Source organism: Mycteria americana, chromosome 3 (genome assembly GCF_035582795.1).
Source record: "Mycteria americana isolate JAX WOST 10 ecotype Jacksonville Zoo and Gardens chromosome 3, USCA_MyAme_1.0, whole genome shotgun sequence".
Lineage (NCBI taxonomy): Eukaryota > Metazoa > Chordata > Aves > Ciconiiformes > Ciconiidae > Mycteria > Mycteria americana.
The window spans coordinates 84,139,457-84,165,727 of record NC_134367.1 but is presented as its reverse complement, the minus strand read 5'-3'; the positions used below and the strand labels follow the sequence as shown (position 1 = coordinate 84,165,727).

Below are 26,271 nucleotides of genomic sequence, written 5' to 3'. Positions count from 1 at the left end.
TAAACCAGATCACTTGGTGTCTTACAATGAGAGAGAGAACAAAGACGGGAAGAGGAAGACATGAAGAACCAAGTAAGAGTCAGAAAAAGATCAAAGGAACATTATTATTGAATTAATAATCCCACGTGTTAAAGATGCAAAGAGTCTCAACACCAAAAAAAGAAAAACAACTCTACACTTGTCAGATGGACATAGTTGGGGAAACATTAAAATGAAAATCTGTTTTAAAAATTAGTTATAAATAGGGGTATTAAAAGTTCATGGGTTTTAAATCACTTATATTACATTTAGCTAGTGTTTCAGCCTAGAATCTTGTTTTCAGCATTAAGGACTATATGTAAATATACTCGAGCCTCGTTAACTTTGAGGGAATTTGTTCTAAATTAATGAGCTTTTTCCCCTCCCTGTTAATGTTCAGACTTGAGATACAGAAAAACATCAAATGGTAGCAAATTTAGAAGATAGCAGATCGAGGTCAAATAAATGGCTATTGCAGTTAAGTCTTCATCTACAAATAAAATAACTGCTGGATGTTACTCCTCCTCTGGAAGCTTACAGACTGTACGAACGAATGTTGTGCTACAAAGTAGCAGTCCACAAAATTTCATTTGACAGATATTGTATTAAAATCATTAAGATCCTGGATATTAATTTTTAAATGCTGAAACACATCCTTCAGCTGGAAATTAGCCTCTATGACATTTTAGCACTAGTTATTTCTACTGCAGATTGAGACAACCGCAGCAATCAGTTACTCAAAATCGTTCTTTCTTGAATTCCAGCATCCCTTTCTGAACACAAAATATACAACATATTTATATCCAGCAAGTAAATATATCAGGTGCATATAAAATGGGCATAACACAAAACATTTCCTTTGATGAACTGGAAAAAGATACTCTATAGCTCAAGGCTGCTAAGCATTTGCTACTCCCACAGAATCCAACCAGCCTTCAGGGTCTCTAAAAGAATAAAATCCCTATCTACATAGTCTGAGCACACATCAAATAATGAAACAAATTACTGGGAGCAATGTTTTGTGAAACAAAATAGAACATTTTCAAGTGACATAACTATATTCAGAAGAAAAACTTGTTAGAATTCAATGGCATGCTAACTTTGAAATAGACCATTGACAAAATTCTGCAATCCTACCACAGTTTGCATGAGGGTGGTTTGATTTTGATTTTTGGTGTTTGTTTGTTGTTTTTTGGGGGTTTTGGGGTTTTTTTAAGAATACTAAGTGGACAAGGTTATTAAAACTAGAGCTCCTTCCTGCTATACACTTCCAGATGCTTCAGGATGACTAGTTCTTATGTTGTAATGCAGCAGCATTATCTTTACAGCAAAGCACAAGGCAGGGCTACTGCTGCTCAGAGATGGGATAAGAAGCTGGTGTACCTGGAACATTTTCTAGCTCTATGCAATTTAAGTAATTAAGAATAGTGCAAAGCATTTAAGTGCCATGACTTCCTATACGAACACAGCATGGAAAACTACAGCCTAAAAATTTTAAACTGCTAAATAACTTCTGGCCCCGCTATTTTATCTGACTGACATTAGTCAAAGCGATACCATGTTCTCAGAGATATGGTTCCTATGGGTTTCATGAAAGTCAGCTGCCTTACGGAAGAGGAACTGCAGTTAGTTCTGCCACAAGAAATGTTCATTCCTCTCCAGAGCTCCGAGAGGCCAGCCAGTAGGAGCTTAGCAGCTAGGCAGGCTATACAAGGGGTTTCAAACCAGTTACAGCATATGCAGCCTGCTACAAGAGGTGGCAGGAGTTGCCCACTACTGGAGGCGGGCACCCTGGGACAGCCAGGCTTAGCCCACGGAGGACACTGAGATGTGGAAGGGAACAGGAGAACAGAAGTTCCATGAATGAGAGTGCCACGAGGAGGAGAGGGAGATGCGGACTACATACCAGTAGAAAATCAGGTTTTTTAGTTTTGTTACAATATAACAGCTGAGCAGTAATTGGCACAGTGCTACTGACAGAAACAACTCCAAGTTTCACTGCCATTAGAGGACATCTTGGAATTTTATTTCCAGACAAAGAAAGTTAGGTAGAAGCTCAAATCTGCTGAAAAGCCATCTCTCTTCTCCCTCAAAACTACCAAAGACAACTGTAATATAATTTCATTTTTAATTTTCATGGTAACTGTACATCAGAAGATACTGAATTTTCAAGCATTTAGTAACATCTGAGCAATCCTTACAGCTCTACTTGTGATGTGATCAAGTCTTCCCTCTTCAAAACAGAGCCAAGAGACAAATTACGCACCCCAGTGATTTCAGAATAAATAAAATCAGTTCAGAAGATGGCAGATAGGCTTAACTCTAGTTTCTTTCCCTTTTTCTCCCCAAACAGCTAGCCTGAAGTTGCTAGGTGGAGAAGTTACAGGGAAAGTAGTTTTTATGAGTTCTTAAAAACCTATCCATCTTACTGTAAAGATGTTTAATGGCATAACTTGAGCAATTCTGCTGCAAATAACCTGTAAGAGCAAAGAACCAGAGATAATTTGTTCTTGTTTTTCTCAAACTCCAGGACACCTTCCCTCATCAAAAGCAACTGATTCAACAGTTCGGCCAAACCACATCACACTTCCTTTTGAGGTTTTAAAACCAAATTATTTCTATTTTCTGACTGTTTTCACGAGACTAGTTTGAAGAATGCCACATTAAAGTGGATTGTCCAATTGCAGTTTCACTGTTCTCTTGTATGTTTTATTCCTTCGGATTTCAAGTATTGCTCTCATTACCATTGTCACATCCATGGCCTTATTCAACAATCCTTGAAACTCAAGCTGTCCTTGATGATTTCAAAAAGTACTATAAATTCAACACACTTCAGAGAGCTGAGCGCTGCAAAGGATCCTGGGCTGTCGGAGGAGCTGGTGAAAGCCATAGCAAACTGAACCCTACTCGCATATCCATCTACAACAAATGAGTACAGAGTACTTTATCAGTACTGTGCTAGCACACATAATCTGCACAGAATCAACTTTATGCTTTACTTTGTATTCATGGATGGGTCTACGCCGTAAGCAAGATATTCTGAACATTTTGTAAGGTTTCCTACAAGTACGCAAAGCTGCTGCACTAGAGATAAAGTGCATTTTTTTTAAGGCAGAGGTACTGCACAGTCTGAAATCAATCCCAGAAACACGAGCCTCTGCTTTCTCTGCACTAGACTTCAGAAAGTAAAAACTTTGCATACTCTATCTGAACATATTACTACCTTTCTTCAGAATACTAAAAAACAATCGGGAAAGGCTGCACCAAGCCCCTAAACAACCACAGGTCTCTTAACTAACAGGGTGTCCTTGCCCATAAGAAAGCATTTGATTCCCCCAGAGAAAAAAAAGCTGTCCTTTCAAAGATTCAGCTGAGATGTGCTAAAAAGATACATGTAACTATTAGTGTCCAGTCTTGTAAATGAATTTGTGTTTTTTATTTTCAGTAAAACGTAGCTTTTTCATAATCAGCTGGCATGCTTAATCAAGACTAAGTTTATACCCAGGAGATACAGTTAAGAATGTTCAAGTTTTTTCACAATTTTTGAGATATCTGCTTTTCAGTCAAAGTATCATTTAATTCAGAATTCCTTGACTATCCATGAAGGTTTAAAAAACATCAAATTTTCTTTCAATTTTTTTCTTCAGGTTTTAGATAGATAAAGTCCACCTCTTAACCCTTAATTTTAGATTATTTCCTTAATCTATAAAGCATATCTAAGAACATAAGAACTGCTTATGAGGAAGATATTCTCAAAATAGACCATGTTCTTTTTCAGAGAAACTTCTCCCTATGTCACCTGCACAAGGTTTTACAACAAAGCACCCACAATTTGCAAATCAACATTAGAGGCCATGGTTACTATGTTTCATTTTATCACAAATATCTAAAGCTAAAAGTGCTCTTTACACCTTTGTTTTGTCTACTTCTGAACAACCTTTAAATATCCAGTTTATTGTACATGGACTCCAGAAGTGAAGAAACTTTGCTACCAACAAAAGTCGAGAGTTACCCCTTACTTCATCGTTCAGCCCTCACAACCAAGTCTGTTAGTTTTTCTTCCCAATATAGAAGATATTTGCATATCTATTTATTTCCCTTTTCTTGCTTTGGCAGAAACAAAAACCTTTTCCCACCTCCCAAAAGGAGCCCAAGGAAACGTGCATACAAGCCTAGATGGTCATTGCTGTTAATAAAACCCTGCTGCTCTCATGACTCTTCTCTTTGTGGCACATTCTCTCCAGTCATGTCAATTTGACATCAGCGAAACCGCATGAGATATGCTGTCCTATAGAACCCAACTCCATAAAATTGCTTAGAGAGAAATAACACATTTGCCTTTGAGAGCTTGCTTTGCCTATGGCCTGCCAACCACAAGCCCAGACATACATCCTTTCTTGAGCGCATATACTGGTGGAAGGGGCTCCCCTCCCCTGGCTGGAAAAAGTTTGTTCCTGCCTGGGAAATAGTTTGGGGACCATTCCTTACCACACCATATTAGGGGCAGTAATTTTTCCAATTTGTTGTCCAAGGAAGAAAAATTCCTTCTTAATGAAAATAACTAAGCTAGCACAAAACTGATGCATTGGTATACTACCTAGAGCTGCTTAATGGAAAGCACCGAACCACCACTGCTAGCAGTCCATGGAAAGCAGCGATGAGCAGTTGAGGAATGGGTGCTGCCAGATCCCCATCTTCAGCTATAGCCACTGCTGAACTGTTGCTATCGATCAGTCAACCCTGGCAGCTTCCCACTCCCACTGTCTAAGACTGGGAAAGACTATAGTAAAGGAATGAAGTGAATCTTTGATGAGCAGATGAGTTAACAGAACAGGGGATACTGTCATGATTTTGCAGTCATTTTAAATTCGTGTTGTTGAACTTAATTACCGTAGCATATTGTACCACTAGCACACCATTTTCTTCCAACGTTATCATTTAGTTGGATGATCAAAAGACATAATTCTATTTAGCTTATTCAAAACTGCCTTCAAGCTTCACTAAGATTAAGAAATATGGGTGAGAAAACTAAGGAGCTAAAGTTAAGCGTATGTGCAACAGGAGTTAGTAATTAAAGCAGTGAACAGGCACATATGCTGACGTTATAATCAAACGCATATTTTTAAAATGCTCTGCCATTATCCACATACACGGAGATGATAATGGTAATCAGTTCACTGCAGTCACCAACTCAGCTCTAGGTGCTACGCTAAACCACAGGGTTATGAATTCATTTCAGGTACGGACTTTGCCATGGGCACCTTAGGAAGCTAGCATGCAGCAACCCACTTTGTCTACAGAAAGCCACTAAATACTCAAGCTACGGCAGCTCACTCCGAACAAAGCAGCAAACTAAGAGGGCACAAGCTGCTTACAGACAACTTGCTAGAAATTAAGGTGTTGGCCATGACCCTGAAGTTACGTTCCAAGAGTTCATCATCTTGTGCTACAAACAGAACCACAAACGTAGCTGAGCTAGGTCCTTTCTTTATCAAACAAATAGTGAAAGTATTCTCAGGAACAGTCCCATGACTGAGCCTTGTCTTAACAACCCATGCATGATGACCTTCAAGACATGCTGCAAAGGCCTTTTAAACAAAGTGCTTCAAACTTGAATGAAGCTTTTTTATTTCTACTGGACTACTTAAGGACTACTTACGGACTCCTAACCGGAAAAAAAAGAGTAACATACTGCTGCACATTTGGCCCATTCAGAACAAAAAGGAAAGAGAGTAGAGAGAGCTTCTGACGTTTATGGAAGCACAAAGATTTCCACTTTCAGGTCACCAATTCAAAACACAACTGTAACGGCCAGTCATAAACACCTCTATTCTAGTAAGCCAGCCTTCCAACACTGCAACTGCCAGAATCTTAGATGCTCTTGTATCGACAGATGGACCAAGGATCCATTAAGCATGAATTGAGTAACTCCCTCACTCTTTCAGGTGCTTTTGTCCATGCCAGCGGCTGAAAGCAAATCTGGCAACTGCACAAGAGTTTCTACTGCTTTTAAGCTACTGTCTTTTCTGTCTGAATGTTCGCTAAGTGGGTGAATTTTAGCAATGCTAAATGCATGCAATGAAAGACAGAAACACATATGATTGTTTGGCACTGAAACAGACGTGATACCCTTATTAAACATTTCCTTTACAAGGCGCTTGGTTTACTGCTACTTTTAAAAGCTAGGACTACGCAACGCATCAGAGTAAAAGAAGTCGTGGATTTGCAGTTGCGGTTGTGGACAGGATTTTATCCCGCTTCGCTTTTACGTGAGCTGCCGTCCGAGAGGACAGGACTTTGCTCGGCGTGCGTTGCAGGTAAACCCTCTTCCCCCTACCTTCTGACGAGTCCGTAACCAGCTCACAGCCACCGCAACTAACCCGCCGCCAGCCCAAGCTTCTGGCAGAGGGTGCCCAAGCCGCCCAAGTTGCGACACCCATCTCCCGGTGAAACAGGACTCCGGGACCGTGCCCGTCCAGGCCTGGCCGCCCGTTTCCTGGGCGAGCCGCCCGCCGCCGGGCCGCCCCCGCGCCGCGGCCACGGCAACGGCCAGCACCGCCACGCCGGGCCTTCTCGCCGGGCAGCCTCAGGCGAGGGGCCGGCGCCGCAGCCCGGCGGCGGCAGAGGGCCGGGGACCCCCCCCGCTGCCGCCTCACCGCCCGCGGCGGCCCGAAGGCCCCTCCTCACCCCCCACCCCCCCGGTCGGGACTCACTGTTGCTCGACTTGAGGTCCCGGTGCAGGATGGGGACGATGGCCTCGTCGTGCAGGTAGAGCATGCCGCGGGCGATCTGCACCGCCCAGTTCACCAGGATGTGCGGGGGGATGCGGCGGCCCCCGCGGGCGGCGCCGGCCCCGGGGGCGGCGGCGGCGGCGGCCAGGGCCCTGTTGAGGGAGCCGCCGCGGGCGAACTCCATGACGAGGCAGAGGTTGGGCTCCCGCAGGCAGACCCCGTGCAGGGCGATGATGTTGGGGTGCCTCAGCATGGAGAACAGCTTGGCCTCCTGCCGCACGCTCTCCGCCGTGGCCGTGATGTCCTCGTCGGGGTCCTGACGCGCCGCCTTCACGGCCACCTCGCGGCCCCGCCAGGTGGCCCGGTACACCTTCCCGAAGCCCCCCACGCCGATGATCTCCTGCAGCTCCAGGTGCTGGAAGTCGATCTCCGTCAGGCTGCCCGCGGGGTCCCCCCGCCCGCCGCCGCCGCCGGCCCCCGCCGCCGCCCCGCCGCGGGGCTGGCGGGTCACGTAGTTGGCGGGGAAGATGCCGAGGCGGTGGCGGATCTTCCCCGCCCACCAGCCGTCGTCGCCGGACACGGCCGCGTCCTGCGACAGCACCTCCACCACGTCCCCCCGCCGCAGGCTCAGCTCGTCCTCGCCGCTCGCCTCGTAGTCGTACAGCGCTGTCCACAGCGGGCACGGACCCCCGCCGGCGGCCGCCGCCCCGGCGCCCGGCAGAGCCATAGCAGCGACCTCAGCCCCGGCGGCCGCCAGCGCCGCCGACGCGGGGGCGCCCGCCCAGCCGCATCCTCACCTGCCGCCGCCGCCGCCGCCGCCGAGCGGGAGCCGCGGGAGGGGGAGGGGCGGGGGCACCAGGCAGGGGAAGGGGCGGGGCCAGGGGAAGGGGCGGGGCCCGCCCGGCCCGGTCGCCGCCGCCGCCGCGGCCGCCGCCGGGCTCCGGCAGGTAGGGCGCAAGCGCGCGCGGGGAGGGCGGGGAGGGGAGCGGCCGTGCCCCGCGACCTCCCGCCCGCCTCCGCGCCCTGCCCCCGGGGATTGGCCGCCGGCCGTCACGTGGGGCCGAGCGCTGGAGGCGGGGGGCGGTGGTGGGCGCGGGCACCTACCTGCCTACACGCCCGCCCGCCGGCCCGCGCCCGCCCTCCCACGCGCGCAGACTGGCAGGCTCCGGCCGCCGCGGGGGGCGGGGCGCCGGCGGGCGCGCGGCTGAGGCCCTCGCAACGGTCCCGCCCGGCAAGGGGAGGGGGCGGTGTAACGGCACCGCCCGGCCCACCCCGCCGCGGGCCGTCGTCGCGGGGGGTTGGGGCAGAAGGGGCCCGAGCTGGCCCTGCACGGAGCCGGGGAGGGTGTCAGGGGGAGGCCGTGGCCCCCGGGCGGGCCGCGGCGCTCGGTGAGGTGGCAGCGGCGCTTCAGTGCGGGCCGCGCTCAGGCGCCCGCCCCGGCCTGCTGTGCTCGTCGGGGGTGGCGGGGCAGGCCGAGGGGTTCGTGCCTCCGCCGGCAGCTTCCCCTCTCCTTCGTTGTGCGCTCTGGGGACTTCACCGGAATAAAACCCAAGCAGTTTCTGAAGAAACCAAGCTTCCTCGACTCGTGTTTCCTCGTCCACCCGCCTTCACCGCTCAGCGGCTCTCTCCCGTGCTCGCTGCCCTGTCCGCGCACGGACTGAGAGGGTCCCGGCTCTGTGTGGCGCGATCACCCAATCCTTTCGTTAGGAGGTTGCCTGGAAATAGCTAATGCTGTGTCTGCGCTATTTCTGGATGAAGATTCTCCTGGGTTTAGGTGGAAAAATCGTATCACTTTCTAAACTACAGTAGTCGTTTCCTTGCTAGTTAGAGGGAAGCGTGTGGGCTGGGCATGTACTCTCTTCTCGTCAGCACTGTGGGAAGCGTGGTTCAAAGTGGAAGGAGATGTGTTTTCATCCTCGGAGCTGATCACTTGGTGCTGCGGCACCTGTGGTTCTGGACGCGGCTGCTGCCAGCAGAAGCCCTGAGGTGGATAGAGAAGGCCTGGGGAAGGTGTCAAACCGCACTGCCAGCTAGAATAACCGGGCGTGATGAATGCCTCGCAGCTTCTCGCACACAACCCCACAGCCGGAGCACAGCACTGTACATCCCTATGTAAACGCAAAATTCGCAACTGGATATCACAGGACTAAGGTTCCAACGTAAAGACAGTAACTAAAAAAATTTAAAGTTACAGTATCCAGTAATCATAAATTCTTGTTTATCCCACAGTTTATAGTTGTACACACAAGGCAAAAGTAAAATTACGCAGGAAGTGACTTACTGAACCCTGTTAACCAAAAAGAAAGAATGCAGAACCAGCATGTCTATCGAGTCTTTTTCCCATTTCTTATTAATATAAGAGAATGCCTTGCAGCTATTCAGAGAGATAATTACAAGTCTTTTCCTTATCTGCATATTTGCCTTATTATAAAAGCCATAAACTATGTTGTAATACAAGCATTCTGCCACACAAATTCCACCTTGAACTTTATCTGTTATCTAAAGGAATCTGCAGGAACTAATTAAGTGTGGAATGTTTCAGGTCAGACAAGGTATTGGTTGCAGTACAGTAAAAAGTTTAAATATTTATTTAGAGCTATTATTCCAAAATTTACTCTCTGAAGTACCATTATCCACTAGCAATTGCTACACTCGGGTTATTCTTTGTTCAGTGTTTCTGCAGCTTCTAGCGCTCTAGGATCTTGGTATATAATTGCTGTTCCTAGGAGTTCTGATAATGGAAATAATGTCGCAGAGAACACTGTAAAGCGCCTGTAACTCTGCTGGTGGCACCTCCTAGGGGAGTTACCGCTGAGAGGAATGGCATGCAGAAGGCAAAGCTTTCGGCTCAGTCTGTCATTGGCATCTCCCGAGAGAAAAGTGGTCGCATTTTTCACCTTTGGCACTCCTGCAGCCGTAGGTGCAGTGCCGTGCATCTATGTTGTGTCCAGAACACATATCCTGAGCTGGAAATCACAGGAACCCTTCATTCCTGCAAGTACCATCACACCAAAAAATGTTTGGTGTCAACATTATCCAAAGATGAGGAAGAGTTGAAAGATTTGAGTGACGGGCGGACAAGTCACCCTAACAAGACCCAATGTTATACCAACTCCAATGAAGCCTGCATTACCTGGGGCTTCCAAATAATAACCTACATGAGTCAGAGGTCTCAAAAACCAGAAGAGAGGAGGTTTTGAAGAAGCTTTCCATTTCCAGCTTTGTTCACTGTTCTTTCTTTTTTGGAGCTGTGCCTGTAAATGATCTTATTTGCCAGTATGGATGTGGAGAACAACTTCAGTACTTTCTGAAAATTAACATTTTTAATTATCACACATCAAAAATATATATTTATAGCCAGCTATCACACTTGATTCAATCATTACATTTGTGTTAACAAACACTGTCATCTTTGAAAAGAATCTGCAAAGAGTAAAAAAAAAAAAATTCCACTCAACAAGGGAGAGGTTTAGGTAAGGTGTGTTTACAGGAGCAGCACACGAGGCGCTGCTGGGACTGTGCCTCCTTCATACAGATCAAGAGACTTCGCCGCTTACCCAGGACACACCAAGCAAGTACTCAAGCCCCGTGGCTACAAATCCACAGACATCTGAGGGTGCCAGCACCGCTGAAGGAAACAGTGCCATTCCTCCCCTGCTCCCAGCCGCTTGTTTATACTGCTGTGTCATCGCTCCCATCAAGCCGACACAAGCATCCAGCACAGCCACGTCACCTGCAACATCAGGAAGTGAGCTGAGATGTGGTGCATTAGCTCACAAATACTGTTGTTTAATAGCATCTTTGGTCTCTTGCTTTTGTCTAAAAAAAATCCATGCAAGGCACACCAGAACAGCGTGTTTAGTCCGTGAAACTGTAGCCACAGTCTGGAACAACGGAAGTGGGGTAAATTTGGTAAAGTGACATGCAAGCTGCTTGGCTGCCTCCATTTCATACACGCATCCTTCGCAAAACTGACTGCAATAAAAGGCTGTACATGCGGAAAAGTCCCAAGAAGGGGTTGATGACAGACATGCAATTGAAGTTCACAGCTGTTTTCTGATGGCAGAGGGTGAGAGGGAGGGAGTGCTGTGTACGATCAGCTCTGGTGTTCACGGCCCAGCCTTGTGCCCCTTCCTTCAGGGGTATCCCATAGGGATATGCCCGGTATCCTTATGCCCCATCCTTCACCACCTTTGGCTCAAGCTTCCACTTGGCTCCATCCTCCATTTCAGCTCCACTCCCCCCTGCTTCGCGCACCTATGCTTCCCCCACCCCTCGCCTACCTCTCGAGTCTGCTAATCAGAAGTCAGCTGCCATGAAATTCTTTAACGCAAGGCAGACTGTGTTTTACCCTAAACTCATTCTTGAAAGAAACCGAGTATTTTTTACGGAATTTCTCCACCTGCCTGCCCAAAGCACGGCTCAAAACATCACAAAAAGGTCAACACTCGAGTCGGGCAGAGCTCAAAGCTCAGAAGCTCGTGATGTATCAGGCAAAACTAATAACTGGCAATGAAAACAAGGCGGAGGGGGGTGTGACCGATGAGCAGCGCAGCCCAGCTGCCTGGCGCCGGTGCTGCTCCTTTGCCGCGCATTTTCTGCACCTGTGAACCGACCTCGCGGCCGCCCAGGGCGGGACGCCGCGCTGACGGACACCTCCGCGCCAGAGCTGCCCCCCACCCCCGCCGCGGCTCGGCCCGGCCCTCTCCGCCCTGCGCCCTTCCTGCGTTGCCGCCCGCTACCGGCAGCCGGGCGCGGCCCCCCCGGCCCAGCAGTGGGGCAGCGCTCCCTGCACCGCGGCAGGGACGAGCGGGGCGCTGTGCCCGGGGCGGGGGGCGGCCCGTGGCGGCGGCGGCGCTCGGGGTGGGGCGGGCGGGATGCTCGGCGTCGCGGGGCACCATGGGAGAATCCGCGGGCGCCCGGCATGGCGGCGGCGGGCGGCTGAGGGGCGGCGGTGGCGGCGGCGGGGAGCGGCCATGGTGTCGCCGGCGGCGCGGCTGGTGGGGCAGGGCGTGTGGGCGGCGCTGACCGGGGGCTGGTACCACGACCCGGAGCAGGGCGCCTTCACCAACAGCTGCCACCTCTATCTGTGGCTCTTCCTGCTGACGCTGCCCATGGCCCTGCACCTGGTGAGACCCGGCCCGGGGCGCGGAGCGGGGCGAGGGGGCTGAGCGGGGGGGGGGGCGGGCAGCCGCGGCCCCCAGCCTGGAGGCAGTAGCGGCAAGGGCGTGAGCGCAACGGAGAATAAAATGATCTCGGGGGGGGTGTGTGTGTGTGTGTGTGTTTGTGTGTGTAAAAAATAGGTATATTGGCTTTTACGGGAGGATTTTGTGTCTAGAGGTTAACGGGGTAAGTGCGCCGGGCGCGTTACTCTGGGGCCGGACCTCTCGGCCCTGCTGAAGCGGTCGGGGAGCGTTACTTGGGCAGGGGTGCAGTGCTGGCCTCCGCAAATGCCGAATGACCGTGGGGACGTTTGTGCAAAAAACCTCTTTTAGAGACTTTTTGGTTTTTTTTCAAGTCCGCTCCAGCCTTACCTGCTGAGAAGGGTAAATAAACGGAAAAATCCAAATACCACGTAATTAATATGCCTTGCTGAATGTCACTGGTGAGTCACATGGCTTTTCGTGACATGCAGCTCCCGTTGTGCTGAAATTTAAACACTGCAAGTAAATGATTTTAATAACTAGAATTTGTTTGCCAGACTTGAAAATTATTTGCCTTGAAAACTTGAAACTTTTGCTCTATTTTTGTGTGTGTTCTCCCCGTGTGAGAAAAGCTTAAAAGTATAGTTTGCTGGATCATTGCACCTATTCATTGGTCTGTTCTTCAGTGATTGTAGCTTCCATTGGAAACAATTTCCAATGCTTCCAATTGCTTCCATTGGAAACAATTTCTATCCCTTTGGCTCTCACAGTGACTCAACTAAATTCTTAACTATGTTCTGTAGATGGTTTTTTTTTTTATCGTTGGATAAAATTTCTAAATAGGTCTCTTCACCCTGTGTGTCAGATATTGGCCTGATTTTTGAAATCAAAGAGCATTCACGAATCCCTCTGCAATCCCGGTGAAAAGAAAATCTTGTATTTTTAAAAATCAGTTGGTATACTGTATTTTGTGGCGTGGATTGCAGTGAATTCCTGTAAGCATGGCTCATAGAGTTAATGAACCAAGATAACAATATGCTTTCTTCTGATTGATAGGGTGTATTTCCTGTGCAAACCAGCAAGAGTCTTACATTGTAGGATTGACTGTCAAAGTGGTATGTGTAATTAAAAAGAAAAAAAAAAGTAAAGGTTAACTTTTTTCCAGTTGGTGTGAGTATGTATCTGAAAGAATATGTATTTCCTTGGGGGAAACTTCTGAAATGGCAGCATGGAAGAAGGCATGCAGAGTTGCACAAAAGAACGCTGGATACAAACTACATTGTAGGTCAGAGCTAAGGTAAAAAAAGATATTATTTAAAGGGGAGGGGAGAAAACCTGACTTTATCTACTTAACACTCTCTCTCTTGGGCTTCATCTTTGCCAATCTAGATGGACTTGCTTTTTCTGCAGACTGGTTGACTTTCTGATGAATCATCTGGTTAAATGCAGGGCTTGTGTTCTTGAGCTAATGTATTGCTATGGGAATTCTTCTTTCTCTATAAGAATAATGCATTTATTATGCTGGCTGCTTGAGAGTAATGATGTCCTTAAGTACTTGTTTTCTTGCTTTTAAGTAGTTGGGCTTTGTAAACTTTGTGCAAGACATATTCTTGCCACTTAGAAACTTGAACCTGCTTTTTAACTAAAGATTTTATTTGGGAAATTTTACTTATAATATCATCTTCAGTAATGTTTGGGGTGATATTTGTTACACACTTGATGCCAGTAGTTTTGGATTCTGCTAAAGCAGTCACTGACATTTCTTGAAATGGCAAAGTCAAAACAAATCGGAGTACTACTTTTTAAAATTTTCCTTTGCTTGGGATAATCTTAATCACACTTTTGTCGAAGTCAGAAAGTCTCTCTGGAACAGTTTGATTCAAATGAAATGGCAAAACTCATCCAGGTGTTTTTAGATTTTTCACACTGGCTCAGCAGAGATGTGCTGACAGTAGCGTCAGGAAGCTTATAGTGTCAAGTTGTTTCTGTTGTGTGGATCGAGGATTTCATTCTCTAGCTTTGTCAGCATAGCTTGCTTTGGTACTAATGGTTCTGTTATTAGCTTCCCCACCCCTGAAAATGCAGATCTGTGTTTCCATCTCTTCCTTTTTTTTCTCATTTATCCTTTTTAGTAGTAAATATACAATTAAAAATGTACATTGGATATTATTTGGGGCATCATTGCTGTTAAAATCAACTTTCAAAATTGTAATAAGATCTCTTCTAACTTTGCCATGTCAACTCTCATAATAGATTAAGAATTAAAGTTATCTTATTCCACCAAACAGTCCAGGGTTCCCAGGTGTTTTGTGCATGAAAATAGTGGTGATTATTATACAAAGCCATGGGGCTGAATTCAACACCAGTGATGCAGAGATGCAACTTTAGGAATGCTTGTACTATAGCCTATTTTACAAGCTACAAGAGAATGCGTGTCCACGTTTTGGTGAGCCCCCAGAATGGCTTCGTGAGTGTTTCTTCTGCCTTTTGTTGGACAGGAAGCCCTTGAACTTACAGGGTTGTTACTTCTTACGCATTAGATCTTCAAATCATGCTGTGATAGGAAAAGTACAACATGGCAGTATGAGGGTGTGGGCACATAAATTACTCAGAGGTAAACTGTAATAAAACTTGCAGTGTGTCAGCTGCTTCCAGTCTCATTTGGCCACACTTTACCCACTTTATCTCTCTGTAAAAGTAAGGATACATATATGTCCACAAAAGAGAGGTAAGCTACACTGTACTTGCTGTATGTACTGTATTTATTGCATGCTTACAACAGTGTACACCCCTGGAGTTTTATTTGCTACCTGTTTTCCCATGTTTTATACTGTGTGATGGACATCTCTTAGTTACTAATTCAGCTAAATTAACATAAAAATATTTATCTTTGGCTCCAGTATTTTATCTCCCACTTGTACCTCTGCAAGCCTGATGGTAGTGGCTGACTGCATATTTATTTGGTAATTCCCTTATTTGTGCCCTGTAGCACACCAAGACAGTGAGGCCCAGGTGCAGCACTGTCTTGCTTTAGATGCCTCCGGTGCTCAAGCATCAGGTGGGATACATCTGGGTCTAATCAACTTTAATCATTCAGTCCAATTTACAAGGTGTGGTATTTTGTTCAAAGGTTACACACCTTTATATTAGGAAGTATATACCTCAGTCACCTCTACCTTTGTGCTACTCAGATAATGTTAGTAGATACCTGAAAAAGAATTTGGCCGTTCCTCTGGGAGCAATCTCTGGGGGGACAGAAGCCCCAAGCAAAGGCCCTCCCTGCATGGGCAGGTCAACTGTGTTGCATTTGCAGTAGTAAGTCAGGCCACATTTGGAACACGCCAGCCTGCATTTCTGCCTGTGACCCCACGCTGTTCTGGTGCGGGGTATAACAACGGAAGCTACTGGAAAACAAAAAGTACATTATGGTAGAGTTTTTAATTGGGTGAGAGCAAAGAAAGCTAGAGCTACAGCTTCCACAGAAACCTGTGGGATGTCATGAAGCCTGCTTTCTAATGAGTTTGTATTTGTGGATGTGTTTTTTCTAGCTTCTAATAAGATGTCAGCTCAATTGAAGCTATTCCTGTCACTGGGGCAGCATTCAAAAGGTCAGAGAGCTGTGTGGGTTCCTCTCGTTAACGCAGGAGGTGTGCTGCTGTGACCTCGTCCCGGTAGGGTGTATTCTCTCAAAGTTAGTTGAAAGTAGCCAAAGAATTAAAAAGTTATTCAGCAGAGGGGATGGAGAGAGATGATGACTACACAGACACATGGTGTGATTATAAAACCTCGTTTCCATAGGAAACCAGGCTAATTATAACTATAGTGCATCAAAAGTGAATCTATCGTATAATTCCTCAGTGGTCTATAACTTAATTCCTCCTTAGCTCAAGCAGATTTGATAGCTTTCACCTATCCATATCTGGGAACACCAACTGCAGTCATATGACGCTTGTACCCTTATGCAAGAGGCCTGATTCAGAAAATTGAGGGCTTTCTGTTCTCAGCTTCATCTTTCTCCTAATTCCTCATGTGGGCAGGGGGCAAGCTGCCAGCTTGTACTACTTGGCTAGCCCCAAGATGCAGAATATTAAGGATGCACTGGCCTTACTATACATAGGCAGGCTTGAGATTGTGAGCATGCATGGCATGTACGCAGGGGGAAGCGCTGTATATGTTGGGCAGATGGGCAGGGAGACCACAGGCACGCTCAGGGCACAGCTCCAGTAGGTCTGGTCGCAAGGCGGGGATGAAGACATGCAGTGCTCAGCGTTTGCTAAAACTGGTCCTCTTTTCCACTTAGAAATCTAGGAGCTTCCTTTGATTCTCTCTTGTAGCGTGCTCTATGTATGCATAGAGTGCACTACTGGAAGTCTATTTTTGTTGTGTCCTCTTGACATTATTCATATAATATTTATTAAGCTTTATGAACATCACCTATAGAGCACTTCTTTTTCTAGTAGCTCATTCTGAGCTGTCATTTAATAATAAGCAGTTGGCCTGTGCTTTTTAGTGTATAGTTGAAGAGATTCCTTGGAAAGTGAGCAAATTTCTTTTTTTAAAGAAATCATTACAGATAATTGGCTATCATTCTTGGTGAAACCAAGCAATTTTGAACTTGTGTTTTGCAAATACGTTAGTCATAAAACACAAATTCTTCAGCCTTATCCACCAAGCCTTCTATCCTGACAGCAATGGCTTTGCAAACTGATCCTCTTTCTTGCTCGGATTCGCTAAATAACTGAAGGGTATGCTTAGTTTCAGTATATACGTAGTACCACAAAGTAGTCTTAACAGACTAAGCCTCGACTTGTAGAAAGTAATGTCTGTCTTATGAGGGATCATTAGTAGTACCTAAATGCTGAATAGCTTCTCCACTTTTGTGCAATAGATTCTTTGCATATGAATCAGAATAGTCATAAAAAAGGATTTGCCTGAAAATTTGCACATGTACGTCTTGAAGGCATGAAGTCTCGCTAAACCAAAAGCAGCAACAGAATAGCAACCCACTTGCTTGTAATAACACAGAAATGATTCAACGTATTCATTTCAACATCAAGATAAATGCGGTGACTTGTTTTAGAGGTGAAGTAAGTGTGCCTTGTTCCCTTCCCTTCACCTGTGTGATCAGTGTGGTTTATTTACGAATCTGAAAAGATTTCTAATCCTTTACATCCAAATGCTCCTTGACCTGCAATGCTGATACTTAAAATAGTAGATTTAGGCCCAAGTAAAAACCAGTCTTAAAAATTGACTTCAGTAGGCTTTTAGCAAATCCAGAGCATTGAAAATCTCCCCCCCCAAATTGTGCAGGGATATAGTAATGCTCTGTTTAAAAAACAAAAACCTGAGAAGAGATTAAACTCATTGTGAGACTGCAACTGCGTGACAACAATACATAAGGGCATTCCATGACTATAATGATAAAGGCTTTGGCCCTTCAATTATAACAGCAAGTGTCCATTGCTATGATTTGCCCTTTACTGTAAGGAAGTATTTACGTATAAAAATGTTGTTAGTATATCATATCTGTGAAAGAACTTTACAGACTATAGTTGAACTGTAATTAATTTTAATGACTAAGAAATATGGTGCTCATCACAGATCAGCAAACAGATCACAGACAGCTGCAAATTAACGATTATGAACTTTAGAAAAAGAATTCAAAGAGTCTGCCTCTCTAAATGCATTTTATTCATTTGTTTTGACTAGTCCTGATTAATTATTTAAAGTTCTTCAGTGGTAAAGAGACTTGGGAACGTGTTGTGAAGTGTTAGAAGACGGAGATCAAACTACAGTGTTTTACTGTTAAATCATAACTGAGAAGCAGGGTAAGATGACAGAATTTTTCAAAAGGGGTTTCCTGTTTGTATAACTAATACTTTGGTTATACTAATAATAATATGAGTATACTATTGTTTCTAATAACTAATGTTTTCATTTTGTGTCTATTTTTATAAGTTCATAGTTTAGGAAAGGCTGCAGCTGCATTATCCTGGGAATGCAGTATTTTTTTAAGCGGATTTACAATGTTTGTCAATTGTGAGATTTTACTGATTTTGTTAAGAAATAAATTATATTCACAGCTAATCAAAAGAAGAAGAAATCTTATAAAATGTTTTGAAATTTTAACAAATCCTTAGGCCTTTTCTGTGAGCAGAACTCAAGTATACCGTATGAAGATGTACTACTTCTTGTGGTTGCAAAACTCAGTAGAGGTACAAATAATAGAAAATAAGGAATAAAGAGTTTGAAAATTACTTTAAAAATGTTAGTAGCATCTTCTCAAAATAAACTGTTATGATTATGTCTTTATTATTTCTTTCTGTAGGCTTTTCCAGCAAATGCAGTTACAGTTTTTGTGTACTGCAGCTCCGTGACAGTGTTCTTCACGGTAATAAAGGTGATCAGTTACCGTCTGCACCTTATGTTTGATAAAGGCGAAGTAGTTCAACAAAAGATCTCAAGAAAAAATGGAAGGCAATGTAAAGATACAGAGGTCCCAAAAGGAAACACAGTTCAGCCCTCAAATCATAGGTAAGGTTTTCGTTGCACGTTGCTGGTACGTTCTGTAAAGTGGAAGAGTTTGCATCATGGTCCTGCATAGCAGAAATTCCTCTTGATTGTAGGAAAGCTCCTTACAGTTGTATGAGGAATGGCACTTTTAAAAACCTGCTTAGTGCTTTTATTTTCAGTGGCCGCAGCATGCTTGTGGTGAAGCAGGCAGAGCTGCACCTGATTCAGAGGGTGGGGCAGCAGCTGGGCACGGTGAGGGCAGTGGGAAGAGACCTGTCTGGGAGGTGCTAAAAGATCCTGGAGGAAACCTGGGAGAAGTTTTCTGGGGAAGCCTTAAATGCTTGCTCTTTCCTCTTCCTGCTGTGCTTACCTACTGGGACGGGGAGAGGAAATGGTGTGCACCCGCTGGCAAAGAAAATGCTTTACTATCACGACTTTGAAAGTCTGAGCTCATGTTGCTTTTGTGTGCTTATAGTAACTTCCCCCTCAGATCAAACCTAGCTGCACAAGTTGCTTTTCCCCTTTATGTTTTATTGTGACTGCCTGTGATGCTTCTGTGGTCCTGTTCATGAGGAAAGCTAGAACCGCTTTTATTTCTCAGGGGCATTTGGTAGGTATTTGCAGCCTTTCTACTTCTCAGCCAAGTACTATGTCTTTGCTGCAAATAAGCAATCAATGGCAATAAGGCTGCTTCCAGGTTGAGATGGCATTAAAGGTAAAAATAGTATTGGGCTAAAGGCTAATACTGACTTTTTCCAGATTTGTGTATATGTAGAATATTCCACTGTAAACTTTTCAGAATAAATGGAGACACCTCTTGCTGGTTTTTCAAGCTTGAGTCATACAAACAAATGAAGCTGGCAAGCGGCTTCCACTGTTCCCAGGCGTTATGACAGATATGAAAAATGCTGAAACAAGGTACATCCGATAGTGACAGCAGCACAGAAGTGTCCAAAGCTTAAACTGAGCAGGTTCACTACAACTACCAGTCGAGCTTCAACAGAGAGCTCTGTATAAAAGAACTTACTCTGGGTATTTTTCAGTGCATTTGCAGTCGCTACTGCTAGCTCTGTGCAAGCTAAGTAGTATCACGATTGTTTGTGTACCTCTGTGCTACTGCTCTTCTGTGTCTTTACACATACATGTCTGTGCTATGCTCCTGGCAGTGACATTGCCGGGAGCGTCAAGGTCTGCCTACATCGAGACTCTTCTGAGAAATGTATCTTACGTGTGTCACTAACCATACAAGGTTTTTATTTTAGGTTGGGTGATGTCTTTCAGGCTCTTTAGTTCTCGCCAGCCCACAAAGCTATTTCCTATTTACAGCTGTCTGATACAGTAACTTAAGAAGCTCATCAGTTGTTCTAGGCTGGTTGAAATTTAAACAGAACCTCAGTGTTTTCCTATTCACTAGCTAATGAAATGAATGCGAACTTTTGTTATCCTCCCTTTATTTTGGCTAAGAAGTAGAATCACTTAAAACTTTTGTGTTAAATCACATAACTGTTCCCCTTAGGAGGTCATAGGCACAACAGTCCATTATTTAGTACTTGATCAGAAAATAAAGAACTTAGTATTTTGACTAGATGGATGGCAGAAGTTTTTAAACAGGCCCTGGCAGTTGACAGGTTGGTTGAACAAGTTTTTGAAGCCAGCTAAGTACAAAAAAAATTGTGGAAAGGTGACTCAGACCCTCAGGTAAATAATTCTATAGCTTATATACAGCTGTAGGGTTTTAAAAATAAGTTTTTTTTGGGGAAAAAACCAACCTCACAAACAAAAAAGCTCAAACCCACAGTTTTTGATATTTCACTGTAGTGTTGATTTTTTTTAACTGAATTTTTATTGTATTGCACTCAAGAAAGAGAACGTGGGTTGGTCCTCATTAGTAAACCTTGTCCAAAAATACTTGCTTTTATCCATGGAAAAGCTAGTAGAAAATACGTGTAAAAAGAGTTAGTAGATGGTTGAATGCATCCACAAAGGAAGTGATCAACAAGTTGCCTATAACACACAAAATTAGTAATGGATATGTGTTTGCCTTGGCTAAAACCAGAGAAACAATTTTATTTTGTGGTCTAATAATTATATTAATATACATTATGTATTGCATTTCAAACAGTTGTTTGATGGGAGGTTCGTAAATAAACGGGCAGTTAGGTAAGCAGTATGTACACAAGGGTACAGTCAAAGGACGTAAAAAGCAAAAATTGTGAAAGGAGTAGTGTTTGACTGTTATATGTCTAATGAAAAACCCCAAACAGCCTTTTGTGCCAGTAAATCCATATGTGTGTCAGGCAGGATAAATGACATTTATATACACATAGGGAGTTTGAAGAGATGTCATTGTATTTCTCATAGCAATGCTCTACTTCCTACAACACCGGAATGATTTTATATGGAGGGATTTTTATTTATTTATTTTTAGCAGGTTGTCTTGAAGAGGAAGGAGGTGCAAAAAGGGGTTACAGTGTTTTTCAGCCCTGTGCTTTTACCATTAGAGGGGAAAAAATGTGCTGTCATTTCATTGTGCTGTGCTGCCACTTCCTATTGTGTTGTTGTTCCTCTGCTTCTTCCCAAAACTCACTGTGATCCTCTGTGGTAAGAAGCATTGCTTTATTTTTTTGTTTGCTTCCTTTTCAGCAATAACACCAGGGATAATGGTGTCATTGGTGAGACCAACCAAAATGACTCTACCCAAACAATTCACGACAGTTCAAGGATACAGGCTGTGCACTCGCAGAACTCACCTGGAGTAATGGTTAGTATGTGCTTTTCTGTAATAGTGTCTTCACTTCATGCAGTACACAGCTTACCACGCAGAGTTTTGCGTTGCCAGGTAGTGATCACTTGAAGCACAGGTCTGCCCTGAGGAGGAAGGGTCATTCCATGGATCTACTAGGTATACCACTGCTGTTGGTCAGCCTTGTCCTAAAGGTTTGGGTTTGCAAAGCTGAAGCTGGTATACGTAATTCTGCACTTCTTAGGAGGGGTCTGTCTGCTCTACAGATACCAAATGGCCTTTGTAAATCTTGCCAAGAGCAACTAGTTTTCGTGGCTGCTTTGAGAGAAGGGAGAGGCTAATGCAGTCAGAGCAGCCTCTCGCTACCTTGGAAGGGATTTGCTCCTGGAGCATTAAATAATTTGGTTTTGTGTAACTAGTCTTATGCTTATGAAATGAACCCAACACATCTTTTGACTATTTAAAAAAAGCATTAAAAACATTATTTAAATCTAGGAGATGTCTACATGAGGTTAAAAATATATGTATGTGCATTCCATGTCATTGGTCATGCTTTCTAAATCAGTAGTGTATGAAGTGATGAAGGGGATGTATGTAGGTGGTGTTATTAAAGAAAAAAAATAGGAAACACCCATGAGAAAGTTGAAGAGTTAAGTATCCAAAGATTAAGAAACAGAATGAATGCTGTTGGTGTAATCTTAAGCTACTCCCCATGTATACTGTGATTAAAATCTTTAATTATGTGATCCCATGCTATTTTTCCTACAGGACTCCTGCCTCAGTCAGTGCAGAGGATGGTTAGTGATCTCTGAATAAGTAGCTATTTGATACTTCATTCTGTTTTCATATCCCTCCACCCCCACCCCGTGTCCCTATTTACTGCAAACTGTTCAAATCCTGGTCTGAATCGGAACTATTTCCTCATTTCCTGGAGTGTTTTTACCTTTTTTGTAGCATCTGTATGATTCACAGACATTAATAGTTTTCTTTTATAAGGTAAAATATTTTTCACCTTGTTTCTGTCCTAGTCCCCAGTATTCTAGTATTTGTCCATTCTGCAAACCCATTTCTTCTTGGGATCTTGTCAAAGTCTCCCACTTCCAAATATGTAGGTTGGGTCTTGTCAAAGCTACTCTCCTGTTCTTGCTGCCAGGATACCACCGTGAAATTTTAGGAGATAATAATTATTTCCTCTTGGTTTTGGTGCCTGTCAGCCAGAAGAGAGCCACATGAATTTTTTCCAGTAACTTTTTTCTAGTTATGCACTTAGGCTGTAAATTCAACAGAGTCTAAATTCAAGACTCTTGAAGTATTCCTCTTGAGTATTGTGTTTAGTTTTGGGCTCCCCAGTGAGTTCCCACAAATACTGACCTGCTGATGATAATCCAGCAGAAGCCACCCAGGAGATTGAAGAATGAGGTACACGATGTATGAGGACAGGCAGATGGGATGTTTTAGCCTTTGTAAGGCTAAAATATTTTTTAAGACTAGAAGAAGAGCTTACTGCTGTCTTCAGCCTCTTATGGAAAGATATAGAGAAGATTGAGCACACTCTTCTCAGAACTGCTCAGTGACAGGATAAGAGATGGGGGCTGCAACTTGCAGCCATGGAAAATACAATTAGGTCAATAGGATTTAAAGACTGTGTGTGTGTTTTTGGGTGGGGTGTCATGTCTGTGTCCCCTCCGCACCCCTCACCCCCCCCAAGAGGGTGGTCAAATACTGGAAGAGGTTGTGAAATCTCCTTCTTTGGAGATAGTCAAAGCTCTGCTGGAGATGGCCCTGAGCAACCTGCTCTAACTGTACCTGCTTTGAGTGTGTGTGTATGGTGGAGGGGATTTGGACTAAATGACCTCCAAAGCTTCCTTGCAGTCTAAATGATTCTATGATAATTTAATGGCTCTGTCCTCTAGTTTTCTATTCAGAAATTGTTACCAAGTACTGGAGACCAAACTTCACATTTTAGTACTTTGGAAACACGTAGCGGGAAAAGTGGAACAGGTGAACACATTCTATTCCTTAATGATTAAAAAACAAAAATCCGGATTAGGCACTGCAAAATGTTTTTTTTTAAAAAAAATCTTAGATTTTTTTTTTTCTGCCTCCCCAAACATCACACACAATTGCAATGATGCAATTTGGAGCATGACTGTTCTAAAACCATCTCCCTCACCCACCCCTTGCATTTTGTGCAAGGTACGTGTCCAAATTTCAGTTATGTTAAGCAACTTACCAATGCTGTAATTAACCTTTGATTATGTAGCTGTTGCATTGATAGATTTTTTTCAACATAATTTAATAAATGCCCACACTAATTTTGTGTATTTCTTTTTAGGAGCTGCCAACACGGGAGACTATTGAAGATCTCAGAGGTATCTTAAAGGTTTTATAAATCCTTTTAAACCTTTGTTTAATCATTGCTTGCCACAGAAAAAAAAGCACAGAGGACCCCATGGCAGGTTTTGTTGTGCCTCACGTTAAGAGCTGAATGGAAAAGCTTGAGAGGACAAAATCTCAAGGGGATTCTAATAGACTAAGCTTTCTCAGCTGTCAGCCAAGCTGTTTAGGATGCAGCCTTTTGGTGAGAAAGCAAGTAGCTCTCCCATTTTGACACAGGAAGATGAAAGAGCCTTTCCCGCACATTCTTGGGAAGCTCTGTGCCTCTGGAAAGCATTAAACCAGGAAGCCAATGCTCAGATGGCATCTTAAAGCCCTTAAACATCTGACTGTGGAGTCCTGTTGTGATTGTTGACCTTTAGCTCGGTAGTGTACACTCCAGCACACCTTGCTTTGCCTACAGTTCCAGTGCTTGAGATGTCTCAATATATTTCAGTTTATCTTCTTTTTGTTGAGGTTGATTTCCATATCCTATGGGACCATTTAGGAATTGCACAAAGTGATGTAACAAACTTCTGCTGCACTGGCTTATTCTTTCTTTCATCTCTCCCTAAGTGGGGATAATTCTGTAAAACATTTTAGTTTTGATATTAGCTGTTTGTTGAGCTATTTTGACTATTTAAATTAAATAGACATGCTGCTACACCTGTCTTGACCTGGAAGGATTCCAGCTTGCATTTATAGTATTTCACACGTAGCTAACAAAAAAGATCCTTTCTTAGGAACTGTTTTAATCAGTTACATCATCTGTGCTTCCTTTGCTCTGTTCTGGATCAGATTTTGCTAGCTAAAGATCATACTTCAATAATGTGCAGTGTTCATGTTTGTGAGACCTAACTCCCATTTGTTTTTTATTAGGTGTTACGGTATTAGAAGACCAGGCTGCGCCACCAGTTTCATCTACCTCACCCTGTATCAAAGCAGTTTCTACAGCCTCTGCTTCAGGTGCCACCACATCAGCAATAGTGACAAAACCAGCTGCTATGGAAACATTTTCTGGTAATGGAATAAATGAAAAAGGAGGGAACGGACAGGCATGTGAACAGCATGGATCCCAAGGTATTCTTGTGGACAGAGATGTAGCTAAAAACTTCTCCAATATTTCTTCATCACAAGGTGATATTTTAAGGACTGGAGTTTCTTCAGAGCCATGGGACAGTGAAAATTCAGTTATTTCAGACCATCTGAGTAATCCTAAAAGCTACAAGAGAGAGAAATTGCCAGATGGGTCACCACAGACAGGCTTTACCAGTAACTGCCCCCAGTGCAATGCCATTGCAACCAAAGATCCCGAGCACGTGGAAAGTTCTTGCAATGCCGGTAATACCCATGAGGACCTTGATTGCTTGGACAGTGAGACTGCTGTTGCAGTTGTGGACAACTCTCTTCCTGGAGACCAGCTATGTGAGCCCATTAAAATTGTCATCACAATGAGTACTACACCAAACACCACCCTCAGTGACCTAGCTGGCTCTGCCCACCTGAAGGCTTTGGGAACTGAGAGAATGAGCTCAGCCCTTGAGTCTGGTATAGTTACAGCAGGTTGGCCAAGTCAGCAAACTAATGAACAGCTCAGAATCCCCGTTATCACTTTTGACTTGTCTGATGACAGTAAAGGTAAGGCTTGCCCAGAAGTTAGTGAAAGCGAAAGAACTCCAGAAATTTTAAAGGCAGAGCTGTCATCCAACCAATGCTCTGGCTATGAATCGGGTGATGCAGTGAAGGAACACAGCAACCCAGCAAATACTCCTTTAGAAACTAACACTTGTTCAGATCCAAATCAGGAGAATGCTTCTGAAAATGTGCAGACTGTGGATTTAACTTCTAAGGAAGACCTGCAGAACCTAGACCCGCAGTCCTGTAGAACTGCTCATGAAAAGAGGCATATGCGGGTGCTGAGCGTAGACAGTGGGACAGATGTGCTTTTAAGTAAGAATTTCATGGAGGTATCTGACAAAGAAAAGACCTTACCAACTTCTAAATCAGATCTAGAAGCTAAAGAAGGACAGGTGCCCAATGAATCTAACTTTCTAGAGTTTGTCTCCCTCCTGGAGTCCATTAATACCTCAAAGATGAAGGCATCTAATCAATCCACTGTCAAAATGGAGACAACAAAGGAAAATGGGCTTGTTGGAGGTATGATGCATGGTTTACAACTCTTTTGGAATAAAGAAGTTGCGACTAGATACATTATTTATAGCAGCTTAGCCTGAGGTCTGCAGTAGGGCAAATTCCCAGAGGAGAACTGGTTTTGCTAATAGGGCCAGGGAAGGGCTGGGCTTGGTGGGACAAGGTGATTTAGTGAAAGTGTGATAGTGTCCGCTCTAGTTCTTTGAATATTTTTATTTTCTTAAAGATTTTCCTTTGGAAAACCTAATGCTAACCTCAGTAGGTGTCCGGTATGTATCTTGTATTCTGTATTGGAATAGCATGCATGTGGCAGGCCTGGATTGTTGGAATACCAAAAATATCTTGCTATAGCTATACACGTTTTTGTATTGCACCTGCCCTTGCCCATCTTACCAGGTGCACATAGAAGAGTTGTCTGTGTGTGCCTGTAAGTATGTAGAAAGCTGGAATTGTCACTGGTGATGGTTCAACTTCTAGCTAACGTGCGCACACACACATATTCCTAAATTTCCTGCACAGTTGTGGGTTGGTTTATAATTAAAAACAAAAATTGAAAAAATCATGTATTTGTTCTCAATAGGTAAGAGGTTTGATT

The 26,271-nt window shown here is 44.3% G+C and overlaps 2 protein-coding genes across 8 annotated transcripts in view; one reads left to right on the top strand and one right to left on the bottom strand.

Annotated features, from left to right (window-relative positions):
- Positions 1-7,908, bottom strand: part of MAP3K21 (mitogen-activated protein kinase kinase kinase 21) — a 44,315-nt gene extending 36,407 nt beyond the window's left edge. For 2 of the 4 annotated variants that reach the window (XM_075495903.1, XM_075495904.1), the window contains exon 1: positions 6,732-7,906. In XM_075495903.1, coding sequence (XP_075352018.1) covers positions 6,732-7,476 — 745 coding nt within the window. In that variant the 5' untranslated portion in view covers positions 7,477-7,906. Of the gene's footprint in view, positions 1-6,731 lie in introns of all 4 variants that reach the window. The other 2 variants (XM_075495905.1, XM_075495906.1) reach the window with 2 other exon arrangements.
- Positions 7,909-11,678: 3,770 nt separating this feature from the next.
- The window catches only part of PCNX2 (pecanex 2), a 159,981-nt gene continuing 145,388 nt past the window's right edge, over positions 11,679-26,271 (top strand). For 2 of the 4 annotated variants that reach the window (XM_075495897.1, XM_075495896.1), the window contains exons 1-5: positions 11,680-11,878; positions 18,222-18,427; positions 21,050-21,167; positions 23,485-23,521; positions 24,405-25,682. In XM_075495897.1, coding sequence (XP_075352012.1) covers positions 11,726-11,878; positions 18,222-18,427; positions 21,050-21,167; positions 23,485-23,521; positions 24,405-25,682 — 1,792 coding nt within the window. In that variant the 5' untranslated portion in view covers positions 11,680-11,725. Of the gene's footprint in view, positions 11,879-13,102; positions 13,191-18,221; positions 18,428-21,049; positions 21,168-23,484; positions 23,522-24,404; positions 25,683-26,271 lie in introns of those variants that run through there. The other 2 variants (XM_075495898.1, XM_075495899.1) reach the window with 2 other exon arrangements.